Source organism: Nothobranchius furzeri, chromosome 17 (assembly GCF_043380555.1).
Source record: "Nothobranchius furzeri strain GRZ-AD chromosome 17, NfurGRZ-RIMD1, whole genome shotgun sequence".
NCBI classification, from domain to species: domain Eukaryota; kingdom Metazoa; phylum Chordata; class Actinopteri; order Cyprinodontiformes; family Nothobranchiidae; genus Nothobranchius; species Nothobranchius furzeri.
In genome coordinates this window covers 37307074-37325671 of record NC_091757.1, presented here as the reverse complement: position 1 = coordinate 37325671, position 18598 = coordinate 37307074, and the positions used below count along the sequence as shown (strand labels likewise).

The window sequence follows — 18598 nt, the reverse complement described above, 5'->3', positions numbered from 1 at the left end:
AGCTTCAAATTAAAGTTTTTGGTTCTTTTTTTACATTTTATTGATCTAAAATAAAAGAAAACTGCTTTAGAATTCATTTTATTCTCCAATGTAAACAACAAAGTGTGTACTTCACAGATAGAATAAATGGTAAATGGCCTGTTGTTGATATAGCGCCTTCTAGGGTCCTGGAACCCCCCAAAGTGCTTTACAAAGTGCCCTGGGGCGCACTGACAGAGGCAAATAAATAAGAATAACAAATAATAAAAGAATAAGCTACATAGCTGCAAAAATAATTTTGATTTTATGATGTTAATCTTTTTATAATTCTATGACTTTGTTTTATTTTGTTTTGATCTATGCGAAGCACTTTGTGATTCTATGTCTGTGATAAGTGCTATATAAATAAAATGTACTTACTTACTTACAAAAATTAGACATGTTTCAACTTTTTTTAAAGCTTTTGTTCACAAGAAATATATGTATTTTGATTTTCTTAGCTCTAAATATAATCTTTGTAATGGTTTCTGGGTGCCATCTGAGTAATTTACTACAAATGTGTGAAATGGAAGATAATAATCATTTGAATTTTCCATTATTTGTCCCTTTAAAAAGAACCAAAAGGGACATTTAGCTTGTTCCACCGTCTATTTGTCATATTTGTGTCCTTTCTTTCTTGCTGGTTGCTGAACGCTACAGATGCACATCAGAATGAGTGTCATGTTACCTCAGAGTCCCGTGTAAACCAGAGCCAAGTTTGCTGAGTCCTCTCCCAGAGGAATTACTGGTGTACAGATATAGTCCATCTGTGGCTAGACAGCGCCCTAGATCTGTGTCTGCAAAACAGGAGGTAATAAAAAAAACATTAAATTAATATATTACAACAGCAGGCTTATGGACCAGAGGAGATATATACTTTGCTCGTGTGTTTTCTTCAGAGATCTGATCGAGATAATTGAAGCATCAGGTTAATTTGAACTACAAACATGCCTCTTTTATTTTTTTACTTTTTTAGCAGCGTTTACCTTTACTTTCTGATCCTCCTGCAGAATTATCAGGCGTGGGCAGCATGTCCTCAAAACCCCAGGACACACTGTGTTTGCCCCCTAATAAGCAAGATGGAGAGCCCGGGCCTCCTTCAAGGAGCAAAAGTCTAATGAAAGAGACAGAAAGGGTTTAGACGTCAGTCGATCCAGTGATCTAGTCATTACAACACATCCTTACCTGTAAAGAACGTCTGAAACAGGAAGCTGGCCCAGATGAGTCTGTTTTTGCAGCAGGTGAACTGTGTGGATGAATGTCTTCAAGGAACCCCTAGAAAACAGTTTCATGAGATCTCAGAATTAATTCAAAAGAAAGAACATTGCTGAGTGCTTCTGGGACTGGAAAGGAAATAATAACTTAGTCTTAATAACAGAAGAGATGTCTGATTGTAGAAATGGAACTATAAAGCAAATTCTAATCTTTTTACTCGTGTCTGAGTATTAAGGTTCTGCTATTATGTCAGATATTAGTTTTCTTGGGCTTTAGTAAGTAACTTACTTTGTGTTATGAACTAATTTATAACTGAACACATTTAATTTAATACATTCATGTAATTGTATAAACTGCAACAAAATGTAGGAAAAGGACAACTTTAATGTTTACTAAATAAGTGTTACTAAAAGTTATTAAAGGTGTTGAACACTTGTTTAATCAATACGTTTGCAGTGGTCTCTAGTAGGAATGAACGCCTTGTAAGTCGTACTCAGAGGGAAAAAAGTGCGCCTATTTCTGGAAGTACGTCAGCTGGAGGAGAAAGTAGCTTCCGACAGCAGGATTTGGAGTCCTATTTCCTGAAATTTGGAAATCTCGCCTCTGATTGGCTAACAGAAACACGACTGCCACTGACTCAGTTTGCTCAGCAACGTTGCTGATTTATCTCCACAAATATCACAAGCCTGGAGGAGTTCTGCTGTGAGGTGTAGTTGCTAACGTTAGCTTCTACTAGGCCAGATGTTCTCTGCTGTTTCATGGACGCTAAAACATCAACAGCCTTCCCAGTCATGAGTCAAGATGGGTGAGTCCATTAATGCGAAGTGTGACGTAGATCTGTCAGGCTTCTCAAATCCTAGAGTTTCATCATTTATTTTCCATCAGAAGCTAATGTAGGAGATACATGTAGGAGACTATTTTCATGTTCTGCCTGCATGAAGTGCAGTTAAGCACATTTCCCTTTGATCAACTCGAACTGTGGGTAAAAAGCTGGATGGTTCCACACAACAAAAAGCTTTTGGCTGTAAATAAAGAGCACTCAGTCTAAACTGATGTGGAGCAAAACAGGAGTAGGGTTCTGTTTGTGAGAAAAAACGTGCACAATATTCAACACATCATGTACGTCCTTCTGTGCACACACACACACACACACACACACACACACACACACACACACACACACACACACACACACACACTCACACTCACACACACACACACACACACACTCACACACACACACACACACACACACACACACACACACACACGCACACATTCTAGTACAATATTGTTTAAAGCTACAAGAGGCAAAAACATTTCAAGCCACTGGCAGAGCCCACAAGTCATGCAGACAAAGCATCAGTACACACAGTGGTCAGAAAGATGTGTTAGAATATTTTAAACTTTAGCTTTTACATAGAAAAAAGTTATTTGTGTTATTTCAGAAGAGACAAATTGCGTTCTTAGAGTTACAAAAAAGTGACTGAGTGACCTTTAATGGCATAAAATATCCAAAACCTGATTCTTTTTCTCTCTTATTATTCAATAGTAATACTGTAATAATTACTCGTCTACCAGATGAAGTTTGTTAGTAGAAACAGATGGTATGGCCTCACCTGGCACATGCAAGTGCTACTAAAGCAGCTGCAGCATTTTCCCGCTGTCTGTGTGTGTGTAGAATGTGGGATTGAGTTTGCACATGAGGTTGTCCGGACTCCTGAGAACCATCCTCCAGCCAGGAGCACAGCAGACCCTCCAGGCCATTGAGACAGTCAGCGGGCTCTTTGCTGAGGCTGAGTGGCTGGCAGTCCCGGAGGCAGGCTAGCAGAACTTCTGCAGTGACGCCGCACAGTGCTGGGTCACTGCGGGTTTGGGACTGCAAAAGGGGGAAGACCAGCAGCAGGGCGACACGGGATGTAAAAGGGGCCTGCTCAGGCTGCTGGAGCAGACCTTGTCTTTTGAGTAAGGCTAAGGTCTCCTCGTCAGCGCCTCCAGGTCCCTCTCGCTCCTGCTGCACCTCCAGGGCCAGCTGCCGCTGCGCAGCCCACAGGCCACGCAGAGCATTGAGCCGGTACTCCAGCAGACGAGCATACGCATTGCTTTGATTTCCACAGACGGCACGGAGACGCTCAGCAAGCTCAGCGGGGTTCTTCGTCTCAAAAGTAAGGATCTGGAGGAGAGAGATGGTAAAGTAGACATCAGCAGCTTACTAATTTGTGAGAGTTGTATCTAAATCAGAGTTTTAAAAAAGATAAATGTTAAGTTTTTAAAAAATAATTTTATTGTGTATTATCTTTTTAATATAATCTAATGGTCTTTTTTAGAAGGAATTTAAATTTCAATGTGACTTTAAAAGCAGAAGCACAGAAACAAAGACTTTAATTTTATAAAGCAGAATGTGAATTTTGTTTCTCAGTGGTCTATTTCTGTTGACATCAAAGTTTTATCTGTCATTTTAGGACTCATAAACAAATATTTAACTGTATAATCAAGGTATTTGTTTGTATTATGCCACTTATTAACTAAAACATGATAGAAAGCTGGTAAAATAATAAAACTCCTTTCAGGAAATTAGAATCTGTACAATTATTTGGACTAACTGCCAGAAAAAGCAAAGGTATAGCATATCAGTGAAACAATGCGCCTCTCGTGCACTTAGGATACATCACAGATATTGATTACATTCTGCTGCCCACCAATCAGTGTGGGAAAAAATTCCATTATACCATTTAGCAGGCACAATTTGTATTGATTTGATTTCAGAAATGCTACTTATGTTACAGTAGCACCCCTTATCTGGGCGCTAAGCTTTCTCCACCTTTTTCTGCAAATGCACTGCTGCCACAGCATACAAAGGAGATTGTCAGAAACACAGCTCTTCCTGAATCAGAACTAAAATGACAGAGTTAGTTTTAAAACTGGACACAAAAGGAGAGAGAAGAATTGGGAATCTAAAAATAATCAGAAGTAAAAATTTAAAAGAAGCCTTAGACCAGGTTGGGATTGTATTGTTGGATGGTTTGGGTTTTGTGTTTGCTTGTATTCAGCATCTCAAAATAAAGTTTTCAGATTTTAAGTTCAAAATGGATCTAAATGTTGTTCACCACAGCAAGTCTACAGCAGAAAGAAGTGAATGAATGAGTAAAATGGCAAACTCATTCAAACAGCCAAGTTCAAAATGCCTTTAGGTGGGAAATCAAGAACAGGCTGATCTCACATAGGGGAAATTAAAAATAAATCAAGAGAATTTAAAACCAGTGAAGGCTGTCTGTTAATGTGCACACCAGAGGCCCTGTAAACAAAACATTAAAGCAGTAATTACTCAACCGCATATCGACTTTTCTTAGAATATCCCCTCAGGGAGGTCAGGACATTAAACTGAACCTGTATGTCAGGGTCTTGTTTTCAAAACATCTTGTTTTCAAAACATCCAATTATTAATCAGTGAATGCAAACGATCATAAAGAGACGAGCTATTAGCATTAGCTTCCAAAAAGCATATGTTCACCACTAACGCATATGTTATATCAGCTCAAACTTTATTAAAAGGTAGCGTTTAATATGTGAAGGTTGAAAATATTCATTGTTTTACAGCTCGAAGTTTCTAAGCATCAATTGTGAAGGCTAGCTTATTTTACTTCAGAGTAACATCCGGTTTCCTTATTTTACATTCACAATTAAAAACAGACGAAGAATTAAAGCTTTAAAGGACAGTAAATAAATGTTAAGCATCAGAAATGTAAACATTTGTTTTAAAGTTTAGGTGTTTAAACGAGCAGCAACACGTTATATTTGTATTTAATCTAATTTACGAAATAAAACTTTTGTGATCCTACGTAAAATGCTTTTATTTTGAAAGGCAAGACAGGAAATACGTTGGTCTCAGCCGAATTTGACGGTGAATCAATAACAAGCAGAGCAGAAAACTTGCAAACGTCGGCGCCGCAGTTATCTCTTGTGTTGCAGAGGGCAGAGAAACATGTTTGAATAGTAACTCAATGATTGCAGTAGCGGGTGTGTGTTACTATTTATAACTGTTTATATGTCTAGTGTGAGAGGCATCTTTCACCCACCTCCTGCTCGGTATCCCCCTGTTCCGACACTCCAATTTCACTGGGCAGCTCGGCCAGATCCGTGACCCGAATTAGTCCGTCGTGGAGAAATATAGTCTCCTCCTTTACCGAAAGCCACTGGGATGAATCCACAGCCCCGGAGCCCATAGCTCTCCCCTCCGACAGTGATGCCAAAAGGGTCGAACATTAAAAATTCAGTGACAGAATGACAGAAACGCCCCAGACAACCGACTGACGACCTACTATGAACACAACTGCAGCCGCGGTCTTGTCCAACAATGGGGTCTGACAGGGACAGACTGTGGAGCTAGGATGCACACTAACAGACCACAGCCGGCCAGTGAACGAATAGCAATGGTTCTCTTGCCTTGTTAGCTTAAGCAAAGCTAACTTACCGTTCGGTATCGCTTCAACGTAACCGATCACAGTGGGCGTGACACTCGCACTAAACCCGTTATTACCCTGCGCTGTCTACGCGACAATCCTGTCGGAGGGGACGCTACATCTTCAGTGATGTCATTTGACGGTTAAAATCTCTTTGTAAGTATCTCCGGTACCGGCCCAGCCGCTGTGTCACTGCCTGGAACAGATAACGGCTGTCAGTGCGAGGCCATGTTTCCAAGGCCAACAAGCTGCACCCAGCATGCACCGCGCGTCAGAATAACCTGTCAAAATTCATGAGCTCATCATTACTTTCTTTCTTTAGCAAATATTAGACACAAATACTATACTCGTGGTATTTAATGAGTTTATTTCATTTTTTTTAACTATAAAAAAGAAAATTTAATTTCTTCAATCGTTAAGCATGGAGGTGGAACTGTAATGCTGAGGGCTGCCACTGGTTCGCTAACTTTGTGATAAATGGCAAGCCATTTGTGCATTTTTTTCGTATGCTTTGTGTAATTACTTACAATTATCGTTCCCCTTTAATATTAGGAAGATGACTTCAAATTTAGAACGTTACATTTTGTTCTTTCTTGTTTTTGATGTTTTTTTTAGAGTATTTGCTCCATTATGAAACATTTTGCATACATTCAGGCCTGAGGAGGGGAATTAATTTTCCCAGAGGGCCACACAATGTGCTGAGACTATAGGTGAGGTCCAGGCCAATGCACCAAACTCAACTCTGCTAAATAAAACATTTATACAATGTTATAAATAAGATTTCCTCTAATTGGAGACATTAATGATAACTGGGCAGTAAAGAAATTTGGGGAAAATTGATTAAACTAATACAAAAATGAACACTCACATGTCAAATGCTTTTTTATTGAAAAATAAATTTAACAATTATTACAAAAGCCAGTCAAATGACTGCCAGTTGAACAAAAAACAAATAACAAAATAAGGATCAAGTCTGTCTGAAACATGAACCTTTTCAAATTAGTGCTGCACACAGCTCAGTCATTTAGTTTTGACATTATATCAGCTTTCATCTGTAGCTTAAGGCAGTGCTTATAAAGGCGAATGGGAATCCTTTTTTTTCTGTCACTAGCTGAAAATCCCATCTCAGGAGCATCTTTTTCCTTTAGCTTCTTAAGTGCTCGATGTAGGTCAGAGGCTTTAGTGAAGCCTTCAGCACATCTAGAAAGAAAAAGTGAAAAATTAAAATGAGATCATGTGTTTTATGGGTTAACACACCAAAGGGACTGGGTGTGCTACAGACTTAGCCATAATAAGCACTTCAGAGCTTAACACCTTTTTTTGCGATTACATTTTGTCTCCTTTGGCAGAGTAAAGCACTGCTGAGAGACAAAATCCACCAAGAGAGATGGAGGAATGCTGGCTTTCTTCAAGTTTTCAATCTGAACAGCCAACCTGTAAAATTGACACAAGACAAGAAAAGTCATACATTAATTAGAACTAAATTTGACTAGCTGAAAATACATACTGCACTTAGCATTTAACCATTTATTGAGTTTTATTCAAGGGTAGCGCTGTTGCCTTGCAGAAAAAAGGTCCTGGGTTCACATCTTTCTGCAAAGAGTTAGCACTGCCCTGTGATTGACTGGCAATTTGTCCAAGGTGTGCCCCACCTGACTGCTGGACATAGACCCCCCCCCCCACCCCCACCCCCCCCCCCACACACACACACACACACACACACACACAACCCTGCACAGACGGGTGGATTCAGATAATGCTTTTTATTCAACACACAGGCTATGTAAACGGTCCTTATCCAGCACATCCATTACAATTGATTTCATTTTTGTTTGAATTTTCCAAACATCTATTCGTTAACTGGGCCTGTTTGATCCTGTTCAGAGTCACAGAATGTTAATTAGCTAAATTTAGTTTTAATTGGTAAACGTGATGAATAATTGTGTGGATCTTTGGTGTACTTAAAAAGTTACTGAAATCTCTGTGACTTTTGAAGTTTGTACAGTAACATAATTATTATTTGAAAGAATGAATAAGAACAACTTTGGTTAAATTGTGCTATTTTGCTGCTGTTGCTATTTCCTCGTGATTTTTATCTTGAGAGGCGCTATAGAAATGATATTTTCTTCTTCTTCTTCTTCTTCTACCTTTATTTCAACTTTGTGAAGAATCTGTGTAGGATAGGAAAAATAAGCCTTGGCTTCAGCCTTTTCCTTATTGTTTTTCCTCTGTTACAGTGTTTGTTAAATTCCTTTCTGTTAGATGAATATTCCTAAATGTTTTTAAATGACTAAATAGTGGGATTAATTTGTTCTCTGAACACTTTCACATGTGCTGTGATAAATCATGACACAGCAGCAACTGAGCATTAATAAAACTAAACACACGATGTCGCTGTAACCACAGCACAAATGCATCTGTTTCATTAAGCACCTGACTGAATCTGACATGTAACACAAGCAAAAGCTCTAAAATAAATTTGCTGCAACAATATCTTATCCTGCTAAAGAAGAATTTGTTAACACTTCACAGTAAGGGTTCCTTTATTAACATTGCTTAGTGCATTATTAGGCATTAATAAAGTATTAAATGAAGTAACAGTTGCCATAAACAATGTTATGCAATGCAAAACTAAGCAACCCCCTTGTCCTTACCTTAAAGACACTTAATAGTTAATATTAACAGTAACTTTATGAGTAAAAGGGGTATGATGTATTTGGAGTGATGTTAAATGTTGATTGTATTTTCATCATATCTTTGTTCCCTAATGTTTTAGGACAATAATTATGAAAAACAAAATTTTTATAAAATATATTTTTAAATAAAACAGCACTTTATTTTAGAAGTGTGGTAAATGATGCAAGATAACTGGTAGTCTTTCAATACTATGGGGTAAAGCAACAAGAAAATAAAACATTTCATTTAATTAAAACTGGGTTTGTGCTCTATTTGCAACCTACACAGCACTTTTTAGTTTTTCAGGTTGATTCCATTCAACTTGAAACATCATCAGATAAAATCTTTCATGTTCACTGCTTGAGTTGGAAATAGAAGTTATTTGGTGATTTCATTAAAGGTGGAACACTCGTTTAAGCAACACATTTGCAGTGGTCTCTGGTAAGAATCAATGCCTTGCAAGTCGTACTTTGGGAGAGTGCACCATTTCCAGGATGTAGAAGTTAGCCACATCACAGCTGAGCTTCAGACGGCAGGTTTTGCTGTTTTATTTCCTGATCCATGGACATCTCACCTCTGATTGGCTAATGGCAACAGGACTCTACCACTGACTGTGTTTGCTCTGCAACATTGATGTTTTATCTCACAAATAATACAAGCCCGGAGGAGTTCTGGTGTGTGGTGGAGTTGCTAAAGCTAACGGTTAGCTTCTATCAGCTGAGACATTCTCTGCAGTTTCTTGGGCACTAAAACAATCCAACTCAAATCCTAGAGTTTCATCGTCTATTTTCTATCAGAAGCTAATGCAGCATCAGAATGACAGATTATAATCAGAAATCCAATTTTTAAAATGGTTTTTCCGTGTTCCACACCTTTAACTTTCTATATAATATTAAAAGATGATTTAAAACAGCCGAGAGGTTGACAGAAGGTGATACTATACTGGCTGGTGCAGTCACAGTGGTAAGCAGTCTTGGAATCCATATTCTGTAGATTATATTTCTTCTCTAGTGGAGGGATTTTGAATTTACAGTCATCCAGATGTGTGAGGCCTCGACACTGGAGCTGATTATCTGGAAAAATAAAAATAAACATATTATCTTTGTGCACTTTTAATAACTAAGTAAATGCTTTCCGTCTGATAGTTTTGTTTATAAAAATAAACTTTTCACATTTTTCATTACCACAAATTCATAGTAAACTTTTCTATGCTGACCTACTTGCAATGAGTGCTGATAAATGAGGTTTTATGTGGATTTTCATGAAGGAAATTTCCCCCGGTCACCTTTTTATAGCCATAAGTCATGCAAGTCTCTATGATCTCTTTGATTCAGCATCAAACCAAAGTTTAATTGATCCTTGAAGTAAAAAATACATTTCAGTAAAAGTGGTTTGAAAAAAATGCCCATAAACAACTATTGGCTCTAAAAACTCAAGCTGATGAGAGAATCAAATTAAACAATGTCTTCATTTGATTTTCCAGATGTAATCAGACGCTATCGCTTTAACAAAACCAAGTTGTGAACAAAAGTCTTCAAGCCTACCTGTCAGCTCATGCAGCTGATTATTATTTATTGATCTCTCCTTTGGTTTGAGGTCTCCAGCCTTGGTGTTTCCTCCTAGGAGCTGCTGGGTTGTTTTGTTTGACAATAGATAGACGCCTAACCCTTTTTGACAATCTTTAAGAAAGCATGCTGAAGGTTTTAGTCGTGTCTTGGTGGTAGTTGAAAGACTTTCTGCAGTCTTCTTGTGGACTTCTGTTGTCTTTTTAATTTGAATGCTCTTATTTTTCATCAGACTGAATGGTGATTCTTTGGTTTTCACCTGAGAACCAGTCGTTGTGTGAAGTGTTTCCTGTTCTAGACAGTTTGCACAATGTAACAGAGGATTGTTATTCTTCACAGGTATGCTAGATCCTCCTTGATTTTGGATTTTTTTGTTCCTTTTAGTGTATTTGGTCGCCTCTTTCGCTGCTGCCTTTGCGTTGGGTCGAAGTTTCAGCCTCTGTGTTGAGGGTGGAATTCTTGAAGAGGTCGTGAAGGACGTGTGAGGACCAGGGCTTGTCAGTGAGATGTTATTTTTCTGTACAAGGCCTGCAAAGCCCTTTCTCCTACCCTTCTTTTTCCCAGTTCTTCTTCTCTCTATCCTCACAGTGGCAGTTTTCTCTCTCTGAGTTGTAGTGTGTGTGATGGGTGTTGTGTGCACGTGTGAGGGTTCTAGTTTTGTTATTTTCTGTTGCTTTTCATAACTTCTTCCTTTTGTCCTTCTGCAGTCAAAACCGTCTCCTCTTGGTGGCTCTTTGAGGCCACATCTGTGTCTAGATTTGGCTGGTTTCCTCTGAGCTTTTGACAAATGACGGTGTTTGCTGCTTGTTGAATTCCTGCTATCAGTCTGTATGTAATCGCTTGAAACTTCAGAGCTGTTGTAGGGCAGAGGGCTTCTGAACACAGCATACGGAGCCAATTTGGCTACTTTGCACCTATGGAGAGTAAAATACAGGTTAAAATAATTTTAAAAATCTATTTATTTGCGATTTCACACCATAATCCAAAAATATATTCAGCTTTTAAAAGGTGTGCTTGGTAATTTCTACTGAGATATGATCACAAATTTAAAGCTGTTAGAATTGGAGGGGAAAATAAGGAAAATGGAATAGTTTACTGTTTAGGTCTTGACCCGTCTTCCAGATCTTTAGAGTTCGACTAATAAACACCTACTTCCCAAAAATGTGCCTCAAACTGCCTGCTTTGAGCAGGTTTTTGTACATTTACTTTTTTGCAGCCCCTTTAAGAAGAGGTACAGTCAGACTTTCTTAAATGATGCAGCATTTCTGTTTTTAAATTCGCGTTTTTCAAAACTTATGACACCCTTAAGGTACTCAGCTCTGCAAAAATAAATAAAGAAATAAAGAAATAAACATTTGAATCATTCTGCAGGTCTTTTTTTAGAAAAATAAACAGACATATTTCATTTTTTTGCTCACTTGACGTGCTGATAAATGGGTTTGTAGATGGCCTAATGACTGTGTTCTGTCTGACCTAAAGGAAAATGGTTTGCATCCCAGTTTTCCTAAACAAGATTCAGTTGGCAAATTTCACTTTTTATTTTATGTTTATCAAATTTGACATAGATGATGTTGAAATTTGTGAGTAATCAGATACTTGAAGTAGAAATCTGGAGCATTTCTCAGAGGACAGCACCTAGAGGCAGAAACATGTATTGCAGCTTAAGCCCTTCACCCTACCTCCCTGATCACAGCTGGAAGCAGCATCTCCCATCCATCCATCCATCCATCCATCCATCCATCCATCCATCCATCTATCTATCTATCTATCTATCTATCTATCTATCTATCTATCTATCTATCTATCTATCTATCTATCTATCTATCTATCTATCTATCTATCTATCTATCTATCTATCTATCTATCTATCTATCTATCCATCCATCCATCCATCCATCCATCCATCCATCCATCCATCCATCCATCCATCCATCTATCTATCTATCTATCTATCTATCTATCTATCTATCTATCTATCTATCTATCTATCTATCTATCTATCTATCTATCTATCTATCTATCTATCTATCTATCTATCTATCTATCTATCTATCCATCCATCCATCCATCCATCCATCCATCCATCCATCCATCTATCATCTATCTATCTATCTATCTATCTATCTATCTATCTATCTATCTATCTATCTATCTATCTATCTATCTATCTATCTATCTATCTATCTATCTATCTATCTATCCATCCATCCATCCATCCATCTATCATCTATCTATCTATCTATCTATCTATCTATCTATCTATCTATCTATCTATCTATCTATCTATCTATCTATCTATCTATCTATCTATCTATCTATCTATCTATCTATCTATCTATCTATCTATCTATCTATCTATCTATCTATCTATCTATCTATCTATCTATCTATCTATCTATCTATCTATCTATCTATCTATCTATCTATCTATCTATCTATCTATCTATCTATCTATCTATCTATCTATCTATCTATCTATCTATCTATCTATCTATCTATCTATCTATCTATCTATCTATCTATCTATCTATCTATCTATCTATCTATCTATCTATCTATCTATCTATCTATCTATCTATCTATCTATCTATCTATCTATCTATCTCTACAGGTACTTCCACAAACATGCATGCACCCTCTGTGATTGACATCTTTGTGTAAGCTGTTGCCTAACACTATTGGCAAATGCGGAGTGGCACTCTAACATCATTGCATGGGATTCTACTGGATGGGGAGAGCTAGGCAAAAAAATTATGTAACAAACTGTCAACATTTTATCACAGCACAGGGCAAGACTAACACCTGTGGATCTCTAAAAAAATCAAATCCACATCATTCCTGAAGGGGTAACACTCTGTAATGCTGCTTTAAATAGGCAAAGGCCTTTCCTTTCTTTTGCTTTGCTTTTAAAATAGACACATTGTCCATTTTTACTGAATAAATGTCTGCTCTGCTTACAGCGAGAATTCTGTATGCCGTGAATTATTCAAGCAACAACGCCAGCGTGTCTCACTCACATTCCCCACCAGTACATCTGTGTGCACCGCTTCAGCTGCTTCAGCTCAAAGCAGGGAACCTTCAGGATGTTGAAGAAGCTGTAGCCCACCATACCTGAAATGCTATCATTCATGCCCAGGAGGCACTGTCGAAACCTGACAGACAGACAGACAGGGAGCAAACTCAGGTTGAGAAATCATCAAGTTGGACAAATGACAAGGAAATCTTCTTGGAAGCTCATATTTTAAAAGAATTTAGTGGTATTCTGAAAATTTGCAGCTGGTGATGTCTGAGCTGAGAGGTGACTTAATATATAAGTTGGGTGTGAATGATAGGATGTGAGAAAAACTTTAGAAGAAAGTTAGTTTTAGATTAAAAAGCTAAATTACAACATAAAATATATATTATAAATAGGTTTTCTTGTGAGTTATATGGAAAATAGCACCCTTCAAATGGAAAAATGGAAAAGTGTTCTGTGCTGCAGTAAAATGATATTTGTCAATCACAGGTGAGTAGTTACATACAACTGCCTCAGGTGTTTTTCCTTAACTCAGTTTTAAATGTTTGGCTTTGAGACAAAATTATTTATTAGCATTCCTGAGTTGAGTGCAGGTTTTTGAAATGTGAGTATTTTAAGCTAATCTGCCCATGATGAGGCTGTGCTGCTAGTCTGTCCACACCAGCACACAGATGTGATTTACTGCTTGCAGGAGTTTTTCTGCAGGCCACAAACTTGCAATCATGGCTCAGTTTCAAAACCCCAGTGGCTGTATTCAGAGGCCTTACCTTTGGTCACACTCGCAGTGTGAGACTGTGAAGACGTTGGGGTTGAAGACGCCGTAATTCACAGTGAAAGCTGGGATGATGCGCGGGCAGTGGTCATGCTCACGGCAGCATCTGTCTGCTCTCTCAAACATACCTTCACACAAGAAACGCATATAAGGAGATCGTTAATGTCATTCACAGGTCTGAAATACCTGTGAATGACATTTAGAGTTGCATATCCTCAAAATACTTGTTCAACCATTTTCAAGTGTATTTCTGTGTAAACATTATAAATAATATGTGACCCATTGTGGATATAACTTCCTGAATGGTCCCGGTTCAGAAAAATAGATATCCTTCAGGACTGATAAGCTAACGCTAGTAATGAGGCCAAGAACAAATATGGTGCCATCATAAAACAGATTAAATCTCTAAAATTCCATACATGTGGACATTATGAAATTTCAAGCCATTATATTAGACATTATGTGGTTATTTAATTCAATTCAGCCATTTATTAATTTATTTCTAAAGCACCTTCCTGCCACCGATACAATTAACTCATATAAAACAATGCACTGAGTAAAGTTGAGTAAAATTTCAAGTGCACCCTGTTTTGAAATTGAATGAACTCAAAACCAAGAAATTCTTAAAAACATCAACATTAAACAACCACACATCACACACAAACAACAGAATAAGCCAGCATTAAAATAAATGAAGAGCAGTTACAAACCACCATACTACCTTTACAGAATAACAGTAAAAATCACCTAAAGCCGTTTTAACAAAACAATGCCGTCAATTTGCTGCAACGTCATGGTGGCATCAGGTAGCCTTGGGTTGTTTATAAGTGTAGTGTGGTGCAATTGTGTCCTTTTTATAAAAGATTAGGTGATGGTGACATAAAGGGAGTGGGGGGCGGTCTCTGCGCTGACACACACTTCTGTTTATCTTGGACAAAACTTTCTTTTTATTGCAATCGAAGCTGCAATTGTTACTTTTTTTTAACAAGCCACTCCTAAAGGTGTCTGTCCACCACATTCCCCGTGCAGTCTCTGGTGATCTGACTTCCAGCTCTAACGGAGAGAGTCTCCTGGAGTGCTGCAGCGCTCCAGTTTGCCGTTTCAGCAGATTTTGTTCAAAAAGTAAAACTTACGGCCTGTGATTACTTTCATTTTCCATATGGTTGCAGGCCAGAGCTCAGCATTAATTCCCTACTTCATCATGATGCCTCCTTCTGTTGTGCCAATGTGCATTCGTCATTTATAAGACAGGCATTTACAGTGATATTAAGTGAGGCGGAATGAATTTTGTAAAATCAGAGCAACGCCATGCTGGCATGGCGAGCTTATTAGACACAGCATTGCGGTGATATTATGCCGATTTGCCAGGAAAGGTGTGTCTCGTAAAGAGGGCTTAAGAGACAGACACTTAAAGTCCTGATTTAGTCGGGCTTTAAACCTCCAAAGGAAGGTAGCAAAAAAACGTAGATATCAAGTCCAACAGGAATTTATTAACATACATGTACGTTTACAAAGTTACTAAATGCATGGCTGTGTAGCTACATCATTTCATAAACTTTACTATTTATTTGAGACTGGTGCAGTTCTGAGATTTAACATTACACTCAGACTAGTCGTTAGCATATCAGTCGTGTTGGATTTTCCTAAACTGAGGCTGTTCAGAAAGCCCCAGCAGGTAAGATTGGAATAAATAACTAAAATGAACAAAGAAGCTATCACATCTAACGTAGCAGGAAGCTTTTCATTTTACAAGATGATTTTGGATTTGCGGGTCACCTGAAACATCAGTAAAAGACGAGGAAACCTCTGTGGCTATATAGTTCGAAAATAAAAATAATTGCATTAAATAAGTATGTTTAAACGTGGATCTTGCCATAATTCATTAAAGTTGGAGGCTGGTACATCACTTTAATTTCGCAATAAATGTGCAGCCAATGAGGCAATAGGATTTTGTTTGACGACAAATAAATAAACAAGAAGATGTCCATGAAATCAGTTTGAATTTAAACTGAGAATAATCAAATCCAACATCCCCACCTAGCTGCTCGTAGCCGGCCGCTTTGCTCCCACTTCCACACCACAAGGTTCCTGGGAATATCCAGGAGCGTTTCATCCGAGCTCCCCTCTCTGTCCCTTCTGGTGCCCGGGAAGGCGTGAGCGCGCATGGAGCTTCCGGATGCAGCAGCGCACTCAAATTGAACCTTTTCTGAATTTCCTGATCCTGTGTTTGGTTTTTGTCGCAGAAAGCGCGGTAGCCCTCCGTGACACTCGGGTGTGGATGGATGTCGCACGCTATAAACCGTGAGTCCTCCGTCCACCTGGTGAGGTACAGGAGGAAGCGCGCACCGGCTGCGTCTTTGCGCAGAAACGTAACGAGCGTCTGTCCGTCGGTGTGAGACAATCTGAGGCAGGAAAAGTCCAGTCTTGTCACATCTTCTGTTTTAGATAAAAATATTGAGGATAAAACGAAAACAGTTGTCAGTAGCCAGCTCTCCATGTTAGTGCGCGCAGGCAATCCTCATGAAGAACATCTGTCACTTCATCTGAGAAGAATTCCTCCTTATGGGATCAGACTATTTTTTTCAGACCAGCCACCTTAAACATGTCTCTGACGTAATCACTCCCTTTGAGGATATCATGTAAGTGAAAACTTATCTAATTGGTTTGATGATTCATTTGTCAGTGAAAAAAATGAGAGGGTGCTCGCTGCAGAACTACAAAGGCGGAGCTGCACCATAAGGTGGAGCTGCACCAGAGTCAGCCCCGCCCATTCACGCAAACTCAGGCTAGCCCACTGACTTCTTCTGTTTTTGTTTTTCAACTTTATAGCAAACTAACCTGACCCATGAATTACGGCTGTTACTAGTTTACAAATGTTAATGCTATATTCTATGCTCCAATTAAACAAGAAAAATATGACAAAGCCTGAATATATCCCGAAACAAAAAGGTTTCTTTTAGCAAATATCACAGTCGCTCTAACAAAACGGGTGTACAACAGCATTTAAGGCTATCAAATACGTTTTGGGATGTATGGTTTTTCCGGCGGTGTCTCAGTAAAAGTCATTTCAGAAATAATTTGTCAGAAAATTCACAGAATATCCAGATTTGACAACCAAACCAGGCCCGCTTTGGGGGAGGAGACCAAACTGAAGCTGAGATGGGAGGAAAATGCATGAATGAGGCCAAAAATGGCTTCGGCGTGCTTCTTATGAGGAAATGACAATAAAAAGTTCCAAAAGTTAGATTTTTAATTATATGGAACCTTTATAAAAAACTGTTCACTTAAGATTGACAGGCGGTCCAGCATCTGCAGTGATGCGGACGCTGAGCCGATTTATCGTAGTGAAGAGGGAGCTGAGCCAGAAAGCCAGGTTCTCGATTTTCTATGTCCCAATCCTCACCTATGGTCATGAGCTTTAGGTAATGACCGAAAGAACAAGATCGCAAATACAAGCAGCCAAAATGAGTTTCCTCCGTAGGGTGGCTGGGCTCAGCCTTAGAGATAGGGTGAGAAGCTTGGACATTCGGGAGGGACTCAGAGTAGAACCGCTGCTCCTCCGGACGGAAAGGAGCCAGTTGAGGTGGTTTGGGCATCTGGTCAGGATGCCTCCTGGACGCCTACCTGGGGAGGTGTTTCGGGTATGTCCTGCCGGCAGGAGGGCCCCCGGGTCGACCTAGGACACGTTGGAAAGGTTACATTTCCAATCTGGTCCGGGAACGCCTTGGGGTCCTGCCGGAGGAACTGGTGAAGAAGGCCGGTGAGAGGACGGTCTGGAGCTCCCTAGTTGGGATGCTGCCCCCACGATCCGCACCCGGATAAGCGGAGGAAGACGACAACGACGATCCTCTTTGGTTCCAGAATGCTATCAAGTCTTAGCCTGGCAAGCCAGACTAAATAAATGTATTATTTAGTCTGGCCATGCTCCATTGACGGCTCTCGGTTGTGGGGCGGGTTCTACCGTTGTCTTTCAAATGATCTCCGCATTCCACTGGACAATGAATGTGACATACTCTTGTTTCACTCTGTTGCATCATCCCACCCACCAGGCATATAGAGTGCCCTGATTGGCCCACAAAGCAGATAAAGCTCTGTGATTTGTTCACTAAGCAGATAGAGCACGATTGGCCCACCATTATGGACCAATCACAGCTCTTTATGTGTTTGAAACCCCTCTAGAGAGCTGTGATTGGCTAGCCAGAGTCCTGGTAGGAGCTGCTGAGGTTCCAATGGAGCATGCCTAGACCATTCTTTGCAGAGCAAGAATTTGGTCTAGTTCACTAGGCTAATCAAGTCTGACAACTGGAAGGAATCGGACTGACTCTGATGGAATGGGCGGGGCTGACTCTGGTGCAGCTCCGCCTTTGTGGTTCTGCAGCAAGCACCACTTGAAAAAATGGAAATCCTCTATTTAAGTTAGGTATTCCTTACATGTAGTTTCTACATAATTGGATTAAGTTTGTAAGATGAACACGATTAACTTGTGTAATGGTAACTATACAATATAGTTTATACTTGATTCCTTCTTGTTGGATTAACTTAAAAAGATTGTGTTCATGATTCAGCTCGCTGATTCTTGGATGGATGGAACGGATTTGCCAGCATGCCATGTTCTCACCGTTGAAAATTAAAATAAATCAATTACAGACTGAGTTCAGTTCACATTTAAAGTAATATAAATAACATGAAATATATATGTACTAAAGTTCTTAAGCTGGTGAGCAAAAACAAAAAGCATGACTGAAGAGGATGAGGGGTTCATAAAGCACTCAGCAGTGTCTCAAGACAGAATGACAGCTATGGCATGTCCAACGTGGTCTGCAGACAAATGTGGCAAGGTGAAGAAACAAAGGTCCAGATTGGATTCGATCCCCAT

General features: G+C 39.2%; 2 protein-coding genes across 5 annotated transcripts in view; both read right to left on the bottom strand.

Moving 5' to 3' along the window:
* LOC107393707 (probable E3 ubiquitin-protein ligase HECTD4) overlaps positions 1-5689 on the bottom strand; it is a 48172-nt gene extending 42483 nt beyond the window's left edge. For all 3 annotated transcript variants that reach the window (XM_054731379.2, XM_070546456.1, XM_054731380.2), the window contains exons 1-5: positions 5310-5689; positions 2853-3406; positions 1204-1293; positions 1005-1132; positions 707-815 (exon numbers count right to left, since the gene is read on the bottom strand). In XM_054731379.2, coding sequence (XP_054587354.2) covers positions 707-815; positions 1005-1132; positions 1204-1293; positions 2853-3406; positions 5310-5456 — 1028 coding nt within the window. In that variant the 5' untranslated portion in view covers positions 5457-5689. The remainder of the gene's footprint in view (positions 1-706; positions 816-1004; positions 1133-1203; positions 1294-2852; positions 3407-5309) is intronic.
* Positions 5690-6563: 874 nt separating this feature from the next.
* LOC107393706 (uncharacterized) lies at positions 6564-16412 on the bottom strand. 2 transcript variants are annotated; one of them, XM_015972255.3, is made up of 7 exons: positions 15760-16411; positions 13718-13850; positions 12952-13086; positions 9914-10848; positions 9313-9442; positions 7008-7127; positions 6564-6893 (listed from the first exon to the last, which is right to left on the bottom strand). In XM_015972255.3, exons 1-7 carry the CDS (start codon positions 16217-16219, stop codon positions 6710-6712), a joined length of 2097 nt encoding a protein of 698 aa, XP_015827741.3. In that variant the 5' UTR covers positions 16220-16411; the 3' UTR covers positions 6564-6709. The 2 variants fall into 2 exon arrangements, with proteins under 2 accessions (XP_015827741.3, XP_015827742.3); XM_015972256.3 differs by having other exon boundaries at positions 6689-6893; positions 7024-7127; positions 15760-16412.
* Positions 16413-18598: the final 2186 nt, after the last annotated feature.

What these genes read in the sequence shown, in the direction of transcription:
- LOC107393706 (XM_015972255.3), bottom strand. Translation starts at nt 16,219, where the DNA reads ATGGAGAGCTGGCTACTGACAACTGTTTTCGTTTTATCCTCAATATTT. An exon ending in CAGATGTACTGGTGGGGAAT is followed by an intron (nt 10,849 to 12,951) that starts GTGAGTGAGACA and finishes TACTCTCCATAG; the next exon opens with GTGCAAAGTAGCCAAATTGG. An exon ending in AAATGTAATCGCAAAAAAAG is followed by an intron (nt 6,894 to 7,007) that starts GTGTTAAGCTCT and finishes TTTTCTTTCTAG; the next exon opens with ATGTGCTGAAGGCTTCACTA.